Source organism: Ptychodera flava (genome assembly GCF_041260155.1).
Source record: "Ptychodera flava strain L36383 chromosome 3 unlocalized genomic scaffold, AS_Pfla_20210202 Scaffold_26__1_contigs__length_13983176_pilon, whole genome shotgun sequence".
Lineage (NCBI taxonomy): Eukaryota > Metazoa > Hemichordata > Enteropneusta > Ptychoderidae > Ptychodera > Ptychodera flava.
The window spans coordinates 6,199,381-6,216,188 of record NW_027248280.1 but is presented as its reverse complement, the minus strand read 5'-3'; the positions used below and the strand labels follow the sequence as shown (position 1 = coordinate 6,216,188).

The 16,808-nt window shown below is 36.1% G+C and overlaps 1 protein-coding gene across 1 annotated transcript; it reads left to right on the top strand.

The window, feature by feature from the left end:
• Positions 1-3,005: 3,005 nt before the first annotated feature.
• LOC139126144 (uncharacterized protein C14orf93-like) lies at positions 3,006-12,354 on the top strand. Its single transcript, XM_070692194.1, has 6 exons — positions 3,006-3,220; positions 4,245-4,300; positions 4,810-4,837; positions 6,303-6,369; positions 9,149-9,261; positions 11,165-12,354. The coding sequence occupies exons 1-6, from the start codon at positions 3,116-3,118 to the stop codon at positions 11,459-11,461; spliced, it is 666 nt and encodes a 221-aa protein (XP_070548295.1). The 5' UTR covers positions 3,006-3,115; the 3' UTR covers positions 11,462-12,354.
• Positions 12,355-16,808: the final 4,454 nt, after the last annotated feature.

Sequence of the window (16,808 nt, the reverse complement as noted above, 5' to 3'; positions counted from 1 at the left end):
GTCAAGTTAAATGCTCAAATATCGCGACAAGACTTGCACATTTGCACAATATGAATGCGGAAGTACGTCGACTGTACTCTGCGGACGAGCGAGCGCCTTCTCTGAAAATCTGTTTACAATATCACGTCACAATACACTGAAAATTCTTGCGAATTCATCTTTAAGGAAGCCAATTCACACAAGTTCCTAACGTCAGTACAGATATTTTTTGTTGGCAGCAATACACCACCAACATTTTCGCCGTTCAGGAGTGCCTTACTCGCTCTACGTTGAAAAAAAGCCGTATGCTTTTAACCATGCCGTTCCTAACTTTGCAAATCCAGTCGACTTTCCTACTCTGATCATATTATCTTTCTTTCCATTTCATAGCTTTACTTGCGCTTACAACCTGTGTTAGGGGTGGTTTCTCCCCAATATTGGTGGAGCTGCCTAAAGTCAAAAACGAAAGTTTGCCGTTTTTGCTTAGTTTCACCGTCACTACGATCCTTCAGTGTTGATGATGACACTCACATGTACCAAGTAAACAGCACGCCTGTGACGACGTTGTACTGCACAGTGTACGGAGCAATCTGTAGGTACATTGTGCGAAGTTGTCCAACCAAAACTTAGTAACATCTTAGTCAAATAGTCATGGTAAACATGGGTACTTTTGGTTTGTTAGCTATTTCGTAACAATTTTATTCATTACTGTGTGTGTTACAAATACGATCTTCTGACGCATAAGGTCGGGGATGCACAGAGATAAAGTACTTCTCAAGTTGAATGCAGGACAGCGCGTGGACAGACAAAGTGATGACGTCATCTGCAATTTTCGATCCGCAAGTTTGGATAATATTTGCCTAAATCTTCTCGGCAAACGCTACTTTTTTCTCGCATTTGCGATTTTGCGAGCAGGCAGCGGAAACACTGCCTGCGTCATTGCCAACAAAGGAAGGCCACAACGCACCTTATTTTCAAGCAGGCGATTTATGTTTGTTTTTCAGATTTCGTCCATGAAAATCCTACCAGGACGCGAACGGCAAACAAAGAATTTATTGTATGGCACCTCATGTAGAGTGTTTGGATAACATACACAAGAACGTTCTAAATTACTCATGGAGTTGATCGTTGAAACTGAATAGTGACAGTAGTGGTACTTGGAGCAAAAGTTTCTAGCATTGTTGTTTCTGAACGTTGGTGTCACTCAAGTCCACATGCTTAAATATTCAAACCTTGGAATTGAGGAAGTGCATATTTACTGAGTGTTCCCACTGTAATAAGCTGCGCAAACAAACATTCTGAACAGCTACACTAACAACTGATATGGTCGCACCTAATTAGACCTAGAACAATGGCAAGAGCGTCCAGCTCTGATTAACCATTTTACCTGCAGGCTGTGAGTGACGATTTTGCAGTTCGCCGGCATTGAGTCGATAGCCAGTGATTTCAGCAACAGTGACGCAATACATTTTTCTACAAGTATTTTACTTCTCACTTTCCGATTCAAAATGTTTATGACAAACAGCCTATAATGTTTATCATACCCTTACTTCATAATATTGACATTTTAGTTTCAATTAGATCTCAACGTCACCACGAACTTCATTAAACAAGGTGTTGTTTTAATCAATGTGTATCAGCAATTTTGATGTGGTCTTGTTTACATTTTTAATCAGCTACATGCTCTCAGCTACATGCTCTCAGTTACACAACACACCAGGGCCACTCCATGCATGTCAGATAGAGAAACATAAAAAAATCACCAATCTTGCACTAATGATATTATGTGCAAAATTCGAGCTTGTAAAAGTAGGATTTTGAACATCATCTACTGGTTACTGTACGTTTCACTTGGAATTTTATATTTTACGGAAAATCCAATATGGCGGCCAAAACACGTGACCGATCAAAACGCCTTTCGCAAACTTGAAAGAGATCACACCTAAGATGTTACATGTCAAATTTCAGTCAAATCGGTGTGTTGGTTCTGGAGGAGAAGATTCTTAGAGATTAAATCCGATTTTAGCAAAATGCAATATGGCGGCCAAATCACGCGACCGATCGAAAATCTTTTTCGCAAACTTGAAAGAGATCACTCTGAGGATGACATGAGTAAAATTTCAGCTCAAATGTGTTTTGATTCATGAGAAGAAGATTTTGAAGATTAAATTGCGATTTTTGCAAAATCCAATATGGCGGCCAAATCACGTGACCGATCCAAATGTTATTTGCAAACTTGAAAGAGATCACTCTAAGGATGACAATGAGTAAAATTTCAGCTAAAACGGTGTTTTGGTTCTTGAGAAGAAGATTTTTAATGATTAAATGGGTATTTTAAAAAATCCAAGATGGCGGCCAAATCACGTGACCGATCGAAATCTTTTTCGCAAACTTGAAAGAGATAATTCTAAGGATGACATGAGTAAAATTTCAGCTCAAACAGTGTTTTGGTTCTTGAGTAGAAGATTTTTGAAGATTAAATTGCGATTTTCGCAAAATCCAATATGGCGGCCAAATCACGCGATCGATCGAAATGATATTTGCAAACATGAAAGAGATCACTCTAAGGATGACATGAGTAAAATTTCAGCTCAAACGGTGTTTTGGTTCATGAGAAAAAGTTTTTGGAGATTAAATTGCGATTTTCGCAAAATCCAAGATGGCGGCCCAAATCATGTGACCGATCGAAATGTTATTCGCAAACTTGAAAGAGATCACTCTAAGGATGACATGAGTAAAATTTCAGCTCAAACGGTGTTTTGGTTCTTGAGAAGAAGATTTTTAAAGATTAAATGGGTATTTTTCAAAAATCCAATATGGCGGCCAAAGTCACGTGACCGCACGCGATTTTATTTACAAAATCTTAAGACCTTAGGTCATGCTTCCTACAGAAAAAAATTCAAATTTACCAGACCCCTAGATCATCAGGAAAAGCCGTTTTCCTGACCCCTTTGACATAAAATGAAAACTAATCATGGTGATTGTGCAATTTTTATATTTAAGTATAACTCCACATTAATTAAAACAGCATTTCTATTCTCCCCCAGGATGTAATCACAATGAATGTACCCGCCGATTTGCTGAATTATCAAAGAAGGTTGAGGATGCGTTGGACCTGATCAAAGATGATCAAAGCATGTTTTTAGATCATATTGAGCAGAAATTTGATCAAGTTTGTTCTCAATACAGACAGGCAGCTACTCGACCACAAGGGAATCTAAGGACTCCTGGGGAACTCAGTGTAAGTACATGTTTTTCAGTTTTGCTTCTGACAGCCATGCAATTGGTAAAATTCGAAATTTTGTACCCTTGAAGTTTTACCACTCTCAGTGGAATAAATTTGCTTGTGCTTTCAGCACTTTGTGCAGCAGAAAAGTGCACACCTCAGTGTTGTCCCCAGCGTTTTCTGATAGAAAAGTAACTAATTTGCATAAGAGAACATGTAATTGTTATGATAATGAGTTCCTACTTTTATGAAAAATTATAGAGCATATAATTACTCTTATGAGGACACTGCACCTATTTAGGGTAGAGTTAGTTGCAGCTTATAGTTTTATTACTTAACAGCAGATAATATCTGTTGAAAACTTCCCTTTCAATTGATTTTTGAATTTGTTTTCATGGTTTTGAATGAAAGCGAAATTCTAGTCATGAAGGTCTACTGCCATTAAAAATACCAATATCTCAACCAAGTTTCCATCAAACTCCTCAGCACTCTTGCCAGCCAAGATGGCAGAAAAGTTGAATCTTTCATGGAAACTTGGTTGATCTATTGGTACTTTTAAGGGAAGGAGGACACTTTGGACCAAATTTCTGGTGTCTGACGTTTTTATTACTAAGATTCAATCAGGGGATTTTCTTATTCTTGCCATAGGTAAGGTGAAAACCTTCAACTCGAGCGATTTAGTGTGACGTTGATCTTGGCAAAATTGGATTGAAATTTACCTATAGGGCCTGGTAGCAGTACCGTGGCAGACATAGTCATTCAGGCTAGCGACTGCAACAACTTTCATTGTAGCTACTTATCGTTAGACATTCAATTATTTTCATCAGCTGTGTGTTACACTTTCATCCATGAGATCCAAATTTTACCCCTAAGAATTTTGTATCAGTAATTTCAAGATTTGTTTCCAAAATTGTGCAAATATGGACAAGCTCTACATCCAAAGCTTAAATTTTAGGTGCTGGTGATGTCATGGTCCCTTTGCTTTGCATCACATATCACATTCAAGATCAGTAATGACAATTATCTACATTCATTACAGATAGCTTTGAAGAATCTGACGCAACAAGAGGAATTTTCATTCAAGCCAGAAGAAAGGTAATATATTTTTTGTTTGTATAGTTTTTCTGGTATTATCAACAGTAATGATTGGTTGAAAAGGATTTGTTAGCTGTGGGAGACCTGTTTAGGTGTAGCTCATAGTGCAGCTTTACCATCCTACAATACATTACAATACTAGAAAACACTTTGAATTAGCTGCGTAACATTAGTGATTTTTGCTTTTCATTACAATTAGTGTTTTGTTATTGTAGTTTAAAAACATCTTGATTACAGTAAGTATTTCATGAAAGTTATGATTAGCAGCATGTTAAATAAGCAAACTTCAACGCATATTAGCATAATTAGCTGAGAAATAGGATGGGAGCTAAAATACTTCTTTTTCAGAATTTACTAATCTCAAAGGAGAAATATGTCTTTGACATCTTTATTTCCATTGGGTGCAATCAAATACTATGAGGATTTGAGTAAGGTAAAATGTGTAGATTTGACATATATTAATTGTGAATTTAAGTTTATGGAAAATTGGCTCATTTGTATTATTTTAGGATCACATCAAGACACAATGCTGCAGTGTTCTCCCTAGGATCAAGGGCAAGCATGTCGGAAATTTGCATAAAATTTACATAATTAATTTGCATGCATTAACATATATTTAAATACATAAACACAAATACAGTAACTGCAAATTGTAGTCATTTAATATGCCTTTTATTTACTTAAACATTGTTGCATGAACATACATATCAGGGGAATAAACAATTAAGTTTAAATTACAGGTGGCACCATAAAGTGCAATAATTTCATACATGAAAACTGAACGGTCACATCTTGCTTTCTTCAGCAGTCCAACTTCAGTTGTAAAAATTCAACTCGTACTCTCATTGCATGGAGAAACATTTGCGATGAAACATTGCGTCACTTAATTGTTTACGAAATTATACAGAGCAACGAAGCCACACAATCAGGGCTGTGTACCCCAGCGTCCCAGCAAGTTTTTGAGCACATTACGGTCACGGTCCCAATGAATAGAGAGGGACTGTTACGGTTTACCATAACAGAAAATTCAGACGTATTTACACGAATGATCGTCATCAAAATTTATGAAACCTCTGTCGTTTCAGTAACTTGCCTCCTTAGCGAACCTGAACGACACCTGAACTTGAAAACAGCGCGAAACGCTCAAAGCCCACACTTCGACCGCCATCTTGGAAATCGCCTGACCTTTTTACGTCACATGGCACTGTAGACAACACTTCGCGACCAAAAAGTTAATCCAAACTCATATTTTTAAAAACTTTGCGCGAAATAAAAAAAAAAGACGACAAGAATGCAAAAGAACGATTGCACGATTAGCCAAAAAACTTGTAAAATGACAGTGACCCCAACATCGAGAAACTAGGTCAAGTCAGCGTAGCGTAATATGACGCAAACGTAACGTGTGCAGCCCACGAACTCTACCGTTCTCCTGCTCTGATACTTTCACCGTTTGTCTCAACAACAAGAACAGAAAAATAATTAAAATACAAATGCACATTGGTAATACTGCCATGGAGATTTCATGTAGACTAACCGTCATCAGGTATAGACACCTTATAAACCTTTATTGAGGGTTGCAATTTTGACCGATAGCTTTGACCACCAGCATTTTCACGGCATCGACGTCACTGTAGTCTCCCACGTAACTTGATAAATGGCCATTGACACGGCGCTCAAACCACATGATCAAAGTCGCGGCCGCACTGATGTGCCGCTCGGCCGGTGTTTTTCAACACCTATGTACGTGTCAATTGATTAATGTAAACTCGTCAGTCGACATGAAAAAGTGTATTCAGGACTAAAAACAATGTTGATAAGGGTAGTTTTGGCAGATGTCCCATACTAATGAATACACTGAGCTGTCAAGTGGGGCTGTCAATCAAGGTGTCGGGAAAAATCTGAAGCGTCACGGCATTGTAGCAAGCGTCACGGCGACCAAGGCAAGCGTCACGGAGACGTGATGCTTGAAGGGCCTAGGGAGAACACTGACAATGCTGCAGTGAGGAGGAAGCTTACTGAAATCATCACAGAGAAATACCAGGATACCTATTCATCCCAGGAGTATAGCTGTAAGTAATTTCATGTGACTAAAAGCCACTTGTATGTGAGCTGAATGAGCATTGTTGCCATTAACCCTTTTCCTGCCAGACAGTATCACTTCCCAATCAGCCAAGTCAATAAAAAGCGGTATTGAGTCAAAACATTACGTATTTTCACCAACTTGGCTTGGTATGTTATAGCATCTTTAGTCCCAAAAAAATCAAGTTTACAGTATTTGTGTTTTCAACAGCCTTCAAATATACAATATTATGTTAAAACACACCATATAGAATATGTTGTGTTTCATTAATTTTAACCACCTTGACCTGGTGGTGAAATATGGACTTGGCAGGAAAAGGGTTAAATTGTACATTACATATTACAGTTAGTGTACATTATTACAAAGTTAGAAATTGCATTCACAATATCAAAGTAAAGAAAAATCTAATAAAAGAAAAGATCTTTTAGAAATGACAGTGTGTTGTTCTATTTGTCATGCAATACTGAGACATGCAACTTTTTGTTGTGAAGCAAAATGGTACAGGACTTGCATTGAGTTTAATCATTGGCAGGTACATAAATGCTACCTTCCTATGGCCCTATAAGTTTTTTCAAATCTGTAAAAATGTTCTTGCTGTGACAATCCTCAAAACCATACATTTAAATCCAACAGACAGCAGTACCAGTGGCTAGGATAAATTTTTTAAATTTGTATTCCATGGACAAGGCCAGAGGCTCATTTACAGGCACAGCATTAATTGAATTTTCAACATCCAGATGCACGCTCACATAAATTCTCTAAACTATTGGAAAGCAATGAGTAGTTAGAGGCACAACATAGTTGCCATGAACTCAACATTCTCAGATAGAAGGTCAACAAAGAATGTCCTTTATGTTAATTAATTGCTATGCTCACATGCAAACAGGCACTCTTTCTAGTTTGGAAAAAAAAAACTTTTAATGCCTCTGTATGTTTCACAATAGAATTAGCTCTAACTGCAGATAGCTGGATGTCATCATTCAACATTTGTCGTCTTCTCTGAAACGACTGGTCAAGTTGAAATTTTGTATGCAGCTTCCCAGGAATAACCTTTGTCAAGTTTGTTAAAATTGTGGTAATATCTGCATATTTGTATTTAGGGGCCATTTTAACCAATTTTTGGTCAAAAATCATTTTCTGTGAAAGGTCTTGTCAGATTGCTGTGAAAGTTGGTTTGTATGTTCCCAGGGATGATATCATTAGTATGTAATGAAATTGTGCTGATATTTCTTGAGGGTCTATGATACAATACTAGTATTATATTTTTATGGCAATTTTTGCCATTTTTGGTCAATTTTAGAAACGCTTCTCAGAAACTACTCAACTGAATACTTTCAGTTTTAAATTTTGTGGGCAGGTTGGTTGGGATGTCGTTTTTAGCTCATATTTGGTTTTATATATAAATACCTAAACGAGCTTATATGATGAGTCGGTGGCATCTGTATGTCTGTATATTTGTGGGTATGTATGTGCGGATGTATGTCCGTCACACACAAAGGTTCCCATACTGCCAAAGCTACCGTCTCAGTATTTGGTGTACAGGTAGATGTAGGGGTTGAGATGTGAATTTGTTCAAATGAACACGTCAGTGTCAAAAATGTGCAAATGAGGTAAGAAAAAGGGAAATCCTGCAAATGTGCAGGAGTGGTGGCAGTGAACTGAATCAGCCCACACATCTGAATAAGAGGATTTTGACCTTTAACCTATTTGTATGCAGGGTACCTGTTATGTTTGGGAGTAGTAGCAGTAACTCAAACAGCTAATTGGTCATTTCCTGTCATTGTTTATGAACTGTGACATATTAACAGATCTGCTGAAACCTTGGATGTCTATTTTTGTACATCCATGGTTAAAAAATTCTCTGCTATGCATGTTGCTAAAGTTGACCTTCAGTACCTAAAGTTTCAGACCTTATTTTCTTTTGTCATTCTTAATTTTCTGGTTTAAATATTTCTTGTTGTTTTTCTGGTTGTTCTGTGCAGAAATTGTCATAACATCAACGTATAATTTTCCTGCACTGAACAGATAGAAATAACACTTATTGTTGATCTTTGGTATGTAACAATTCTGATCAAATTTGAGCGACACCATATAATTGCGGTATTTTTTCAGTTTGTTGAAATCGTGGTGAAAGTTGCACATTGGTGTTAATGGAGCTATTCTTAATGTTTTATGGTCAAAAACCATTTTCTCTCAAATCAGGTGTCAGATTCTATAAGCACAAAATATGGGATAATATGAGTGAGATTTTATCAGCCTGTGCTGATATATGCAAGAATATATTTTGGGGCGAATTTTGCCAATTTTAGTCTAAAAAGATAAAAATCTTCTCAAAAACAGCTTGTCAGAGTTCGATCAAAGTACACATGCTCTATTTTGGAATGACAAGAAATGATAAGTTTTTTTGTGGTTGTGGCTGGAAAATTATTTGAGTTATGAATAACAAGAAAGTTTGTCAATATTATGTATTGTGATATATTGTGACAGCCATGCTATAAGGCGCCCTATAATTGATCATCGAGTGTTGGTCTCTTGCATGTTTTGCTCAGCTGCCTTCATGGGGAGTCAACAAATCATGATGAGGAGTCTAAAAGACATGACCTGCCAGCTGACTGTAACACACTGCTATGTAGTTCAACCAAGATTAGCATTCAGTCCAGTAAACTTATTTCTCATTATCATCCTTGTAAAACCAGACTACCACAAATAATTTTGTTTTTGCCTTGTAAAAATGCTTATTCAAGCTTACAATTTTTTCTCCTCCTCAGTGGCAGTAAAAAGAAGATTTGACACCGACCGTGTCAAGTTTAGAGAATCGGAAAACACTGATTTTGGAGTAAACCAGAAAGTTAGAAGAAGAAAGAGAAGTCGTCTGCACAAGGTTTGTTGTTTTATCCTATAGTTAAATGGAAAATGTGCAAGTGTTATTAGAAAGATACATGCTTACACCCCTCTCCCAAACAAAAAACAAATGTTCACATTTGTGTTATTCCAGTATGTATATGTTGCAAGAGAGGTAGACCTTGCATCTGACAAACTTTTTTATTCATTAAATGGTCAGAGCCACATATATCTTGGCATTAGTTTGGGTAGGTTTCTTTTGATTTATTATGTATGTTCTCTCCAGGAATTTCTTATACAGTATCGACTAATTTTTCCCCTAAATTGATGGATTTTGGCCGATATTCTTTAATTATTATGGGAAGAACACTGTATGTTGTTCCCTTAACTTAAAGTGGTTCAATCTCTGATTGTCACATTTTATCTCACACCTAGTGAAGACCACAGTGCATGATTACTTCCATCATTTAATTTTCAGTATGTACCAAAATTTTATTAAAGTAGAATTCACATGTTATGGCCATGTGTAGGGTGAATTATAACAAGTGATGAATGAGTATATTTCAGTGAGAACACCAACATAATGATTTTCAACTGAAACTGAAATAACCAAATGCATTTCCAGAACGAGCAACTTTGTGCCCTTAAGACATCATTTTCCATTAAAGTATAACAGAAGGTGTAACTAGCTTTAAAGGTACATTAGCTGTATTGTTTCAGATCATTTTTTATATCATGATTTGAAATTTAGAGTGATTCAGGCAAAAGTTCTTCCCAAATTATGGCCACAGAAAATTGTCAAATATTGATGAAGAACATACAAATTTTTTACAATAAAATAATTTTGCCTTGCAACCAAAATATGGTTTCCACCAGCAAAAACACTTTGCGTGAATTAGACAGACCTAGTCTGTTGCCAAGGCCATACAGAGTAATATTTTAGAGATAATATGGCTTAATTATGGCTTAATATGGCTTCTTTGTGATTTTTACCATAGGAGGTTGACATTTTTAGAACTTTTTCTGTTTAATATACTAACAATGATACAAAGTATAAATAAAATTATCTATTATTATCCATTAAAAGTACATATTGAGAGTTAGAGTGAAAGTTTCAAAATCAAAATTTAAAAGCGATAGAAATAACAGTATGCATGTACTACAAATTTCACACAATTCAAATCAAACAAATGAGTCACTGAGGTGGCCTGTCTTTGTTGACAGTTAACATGAACATTGCCTTAGCCCTGTCAATAGAAACAAATCAATATCTTTTTGACTAGACAGGTGCTTTAAGTATCTCTGTTTCACTTCAAACTTTTCTGTATGGCTGGTTATTTAATTTCTTGAAAATTACATAAAAAATTATATCTCCTCTCAATAATGCATAATATTTAAAAATAATTTGCAATGGTAATTGACAATGAGAGTTTCCTTAAAAGTATGTTTCAAAATATTCATTTTTATTTTTAGTAGTCTACAGTTTTTTCTATACATGAGAGCTATGCCTGGCTTTATTAGGGAATCTCTGTTGGTATAAATCAGAAAGAATTATGTGATATTTGTAGTATGGGGGGGGGGAGTTGCACAGTTGGCATAATCTACTTCTAGTATTAGATACATAAAGTCAACAATTTTGTCACAATAATACTAAAAATGTACTAATAAAATAAAATGTAGCAAAGCAAAACTTACTGTACTTGATGTGCTCAAAGGTATTTGGACAAGGATGCCTATGTTAAAATGAAACATGAATTTACTTATGTTCCTAAGCATAGGTGGAATGGAAGGCAACATAATGATGTTCAAATCAGTAACAAGTCATGAAACCAGAGTTGTTCTTAAAATATCAACTGTACCATATTGTTAGTTATGACAGTGACCTATAAGTATTACTCTTTGCATTATTGAAAATAACCATCGTTTATCATTTCTACCGACAGATTTTAAAGAGGAGAAGCACAATGATCCATGGAGATGAGAAGGACTTCTGGAACGATGTCACTGCAGACCTGATGTCTGATGAGGAGGTCCTGCCAGATCTAAAGATAATTGCCTCCAGGCCTTCTTGGCGATCTGATAAACTCAATGACTTTATAGACACATTAAATCAGAGAATGCTGAATGATTCTCATTCAAGAGACTACATTCTGCGGAGAAAGTATGGCAGGGCCAGTGAGAGGCCACCTCCAAAAAAACAGTTCAGTGCTGAATTTGTCAGACAGAACAGTGACTCATAGCTTTTTTGATGAAGTAAGTATTCATCATCACTCCGTCCATCAACAGTTGATCAACAATCTGTATATTGTTCTGAATTTTTTATTTTGGTGTATTTTATTATCCTTTTGTGTGCTGTATTTTTCCAACCAAAATTATGGCGCAACATTTTACCAATTTTTATGAACTTTTCTGTAATTTTTCTGATAATTTTGGACCAGATGAACACAATTTTTCATTGGCCACAGTTTGCTATCAAAATTTTGGCAAAAATCTGAAAAAATGAACAAAGGTGTAGTTTACAAGGGTGACAAAAATTGACTTTGGCGCTTAAACAGTTAATCAGTGCAGTTTCCTTAATGCTTTATCTTGCCTTTGTTTATTTTTACTAACATTTACACATTCTTTTTGAATGAAGAAGAACTCATTTACAGTGAACTTGATTTTGTGTATCTAAATTGCAGTTGTAGTTTTCAGATGCCACAGTTTTTTATCAAAATTTTTGCAAAGATCTGAAAAAAATAACATAGATGTAGTTTACAAGGGTGACAAAAATTGACTTTGGCGCTCAAAGGGTTAATCATTGCAGTTTCCTTAATGCTTTATCTTGCCTTTTGTCTATTTTTACTAACATTTACACGTTCTTTTTGAACGAAGAAGAACTCATTTACAGTGAACTTGATTTTGTGTATCTAAATTGCAGTTGTAGTTTTCAGATGCCACAGTTTTTTATCAAAATTTTGGCTAAAATCTGAAAAAAATTAGCAGAGATGTAGTTTACAAGGGTGACAAAAATTGACTTTGGCGCTCAAAGGGTTAATCAGTGCTGTTTCCTTAATGCTTTATCGTGCCTTTGTCTATTTTTACTAACATTTACACATTCTTTTTGAATAAAGAAGAACTCATTTACAGTGAACTTGATTTTGTGTATCTCAATTGCAGTTGTAGTTTTCAGATGCAATCTGTACTCTATTTTACTATAAGCTGCATCATCACGTTGGTGTCTTCACTTGTAAAATGAGTACATATTGTGTTGGTAATGTGTTAGTTTGAATATATATATATATATATATATATATATATATATATATATATATATATATATATATATATATATATATATATATATATATATATATATATGTGTGTATATATATATATATATATATATATATATATATATATATATGTGTGTGTGTCTGTGTCTGTGTCTGTGTCTGTGTGTGTATGTGTGATTTGTGGATTAGCAGAAATACATGACACAAAAGCTAAAAAGCAATGCTGCCATATGAGGACCCCCAATTCCCTGGAAGCCAATGTTGGATATGCAAAAATTGGTTAAGCATAAGTATGAATATATGCGGCAACTGTCCCTCCCATTATTATGCAATCAAAGAAGGCAAAAGTACTGGTCTCTTGATTCTCTATAAATTAGAGAATCCAGCAGTATCCTGAAATATATACAGTGGATTACACATGAGAATCCAGCAGTATCCTGAAATATATATATAATGGATTACACTGGTATCCATCAGAATCCTTCGATGGATTTAACAATGGATTATGTTCCGTATCCGACAGAATCCATTGCTTGATTGCCAGTGGATTCCGGTGGAATACATAATGTATATTGTAGTATTCTGGTGGATTCTTGAAGTATCCAGAACAAAATACAGAAGAATCCTCAATGGATTCTCCACTTTTTGCACAGTGCCTGTTATTGTAACGATCGCAATGCACAACGAACCATTTCATTATGTGGAGAATTTAATTTGCGTTAACTTTGTATAGTTATAATGGCTATTGACACACACCCCAGATTACAGGCACGGCAGCCTAGCGGCAAGTGTGCAAACTTTGCGCTGTTTATTATCACAATAAATGCCGTAGTGGAATACAACGAAATCGCGTTAATCTAAACTTACCGTCTTTGGAATGAAAATCAACTATGAGAGCACATTTGCCCCCCGAACAATTCCCGGAGGCGTGTATTCGACGCTCATAGGACTAATATCGCGTAAAACGGACAAAGGCGAGAACGACAAAAGAAGTGGCTTTCAGTGTGACCTCTAAGAAAGGTCATCGTCATGGAAACACCGCCTTAAGAGTAACATGGCACAAAGCATTGTTGTTTAGTAGTTACCGTTTATTGCTAGGTAGACGGCTTCAGGCCTTGCTAAATAAACATAAACAATGATCATGTCTATTTTCTTATATTTTAAAAATCGAAGTATGCAGCGCACTGACTGGGGCTCACTTAGACTTAAATGAGAACTATTGCCTTGTGGCCAGCATAACCTTAAGTGTGAGCCTTTTAAGTTTGTGTAATGAGTATTCACAAGATTTTGCTTCCTTCCAAAACGTACAGTTACATAGAAAGACGTGCACTTTCCTAAAATGAAACTTTGCATTGCACTTGTATAGAATTCCTGAGAAAGTATCAATAAAATTATGCTGAACTAACCTCGCCAGCGACAAAGCGACCTCAATTCAAACAGGAAGTTCATGTCGTAAATTCGTCCCTCCGAAATCCTTTTACTGAAGCAGTGCTAACGTAATGAAGTTCCCTAAATGCGTGTCCCGTATTCGATGCAAGAAGCAAATACTTGTCAACAGAATGCATAAGGCTTACCTCCTTACACTGGAGTATGTGCAGGTGACTCAGACTTTTTAGTAACTGTCCAGTTGATATTTGTATACGGCGACAGTCGCCATCTTTCACCGTTTTACTTCTGGCAGAACTTCGAATGACTCCGTTTCAATTCAGAGATTAAAGGTAACGTGAAGTATTATTCTACCTGGACGCTGAGGGCGCACATTCAACGGAGGGGAACCAAGGATGTCCAATTGCAAGAAGATAAACGTTAAAGCGTTAAATTTTCGTATTTCACTTACGACGTCCATTAAGTGTAGCAAGTATGTAATGCTCCACAAGCTGGTTGTGATTTCACGTCAATAAATGTTATCAAAGTTTATTTATGACTCATTATCAAATCTCCCGTATTAAATATACGATTGATTAAATTGACATGTCAACTTTGCAGAGGCAATCCGTTGTGCTGCATAATTCATTTGCGCCAAAGGCAAACATTGATTTCTATAGGATGGAAATATCGCAATTTTGACAATCGGGAAAAACTGTTTAACATTGCCACTTCTTATCATTTAACAATTTATATGGCACCCAATGAGCGCTTCGTCGAATTCAATGAGATACTTTATGATATCGCAAAACATTTTTCATATGGTTAATAAAATTTTCAGCGTTGGAATCACCAATACTGTTCGATATATGTGACTGCTAATGTATATTTCACGATACCTAATGCATGACGCGTTGTCTTATCAGTAAGGCTTAACGCCAAGTGCGTTTTTGCTGAAAGGGAAAAATGACAATTAACCTTGCGGCTATGTTATCTGCAAAGGAAACTGATGCAAGATAATGTTTCCTGTTATGTACTTCGACAAATATGAACAGTGCAATTGGTAACAACTCTTCCATTTTCTCTGGCAGTGACCAAATATATTTCAAGTTGCCTTAACAATTTGAAAGTATGATGAAGCCATACGCAGTAATACTTACCATCAGTAGAGAAATAAGAAGACAGCGAATAAATAAAAAGCGTCGTGTCGCCTACTCATGTTTATCGGTAGAATGCACCTCGGGGAGATATATTGGACTCTCAGAATAACGATTATTTTCGGATCTACCAAGACCTTACGTTATTTGAGTAAGAAAAACATTTTTCGAAAATCCAAAATTGTATTTCCCCATTGAGTTTTCACATGGAATACCGGCCATTTTGAATTTTAAATATCAGTAAATGTTAGGTAATTTGTTTCTCTACTACTATCAACTTGGTTTTTCAATGTGACCCCTGATTTTCATTCAAGATTTGGTAAGAATATAATTGAATGTTTCATTGAGGAAAGTTTGAGCAAACGTTTATATTTCACTTCCGAGGCACATACTACCTTAAAGGGTAAGGACGACAGAAAAAGCCATAAATTAACAGACGTGGTGGAGCCGATTCGAAGTATGTAAATAATCTGGACACTTAACATTGCTTTAAATTACTTGCGCCACGTTAAATAGCATATAACGTGATCAAGCAGTGTGAAGTGCAGCTCTTCAAATGACAGTGTGAAATTTTGTCTCTGTGGCCTACATTAGACAGAAGAAAATTTGGACTCTTGACCTAGTTTCACAATTCCATTGGAAGGAGTATAAGAATAAAATGGAATTCGCAGAACCTATATATCACCTTTAATGCCCATTTATCCACTTTCAAGTAGAGTTACAGAGACTGTACCTAACAAGTTATATATCAAGGTGTAAAGTTGTTACAGTGTGTAGGACCGGCAAACATGAAATGCTAAAAAAGAAAGTTCCGTTTTTATGTCAAAGTTAAATCATCTTATACGAAAGATCACTGATTGAAATGTCTCTTGCACAGCTTCCACTCGTTATTGTAGGCGGTTCATTCTCAAAACAGGACAGTGATTAGGGTACCGGACTCACTATCCGAAGATGACGAGTTCAACACCTAATCCATTAGGTCCAGAGTAACGGAGACACTGTTGGAGGATGGTGATTCGAGACTCTAGCACAGTACTAGGTAATTTGAAAATCTCTGAAATTCTGGATATCTGTATGGTGACCAGTTACCATTTAGAAAATACACGGCATTCTAAGAGTGCTTCATTGAATTGAGTAATACGATCAGAAATTTGCAATATAAAACGATTGGAACTATGTTGGGGTAATTGGATCTTCATATTTTTTCAAATTTCTCAAAAATCGTGGGTGCCTTATAGCTGAAAGTCGCAATATTACAAATTACTCATAAAACAAGTGTGTAACGGAAAGAGAAAAGCACATTAGCTTACATTTGCAGATTTTAAAGACATTACCTCACCATCCAAATCATCCCGAATTAGTTCCAATCGTGTTATATATTGTTCATACCTTCTGATATCTACGTCACAGTCATAGTGCGTGAATAGGTAAGGAGCCCGTATCAGTATAATTTGACGAATACTTTCATGAAAGTAGTGTGTTGACAATAACATCAATTCCACTGTTTGAAGAAGGGGGTCGGCCAACTGATGTAAGAACCAATATACAGATTTATCATATGTAATCCTTAAACTGCTTAATTGTTAAACATATAGATATTCATAGACGTGGCCCGAAAAACAGATCTGAACGGATCTGTCTTTCTCGGCGCGTTCGCATCTCAGTGGCAGTTGCAACGCTCACATATTGCATCTTATCCTTTTCCCGACGCAAGGAGGGCAAATTGTCTCCTGCTGAGATGGGCATATAAACCATATTATTAAGGCATTAATATTTTTATTAAATTCCTC

Bases quoted from the DNA above. Each gene is read 5' to 3' on its own strand.
- LOC139126144 (XM_070692194.1), top strand. From the start codon at position 3,116: ATGTTTTTAGATCATATTGAGCAGAAATTTGATCAAGTTTGTTCTCAA. The intron at 3,221-4,244 runs GTAAGTACATGT...CATTCATTACAG, and splicing joins GGACTCCTGGGGAACTCAGT to ATAGCTTTGAAGAATCTGAC. The intron at 6,370-9,148 runs GTAAGTAATTTC...TCTCCTCCTCAG, and splicing joins TTCATCCCAGGAGTATAGCT to TGGCAGTAAAAAGAAGATTT.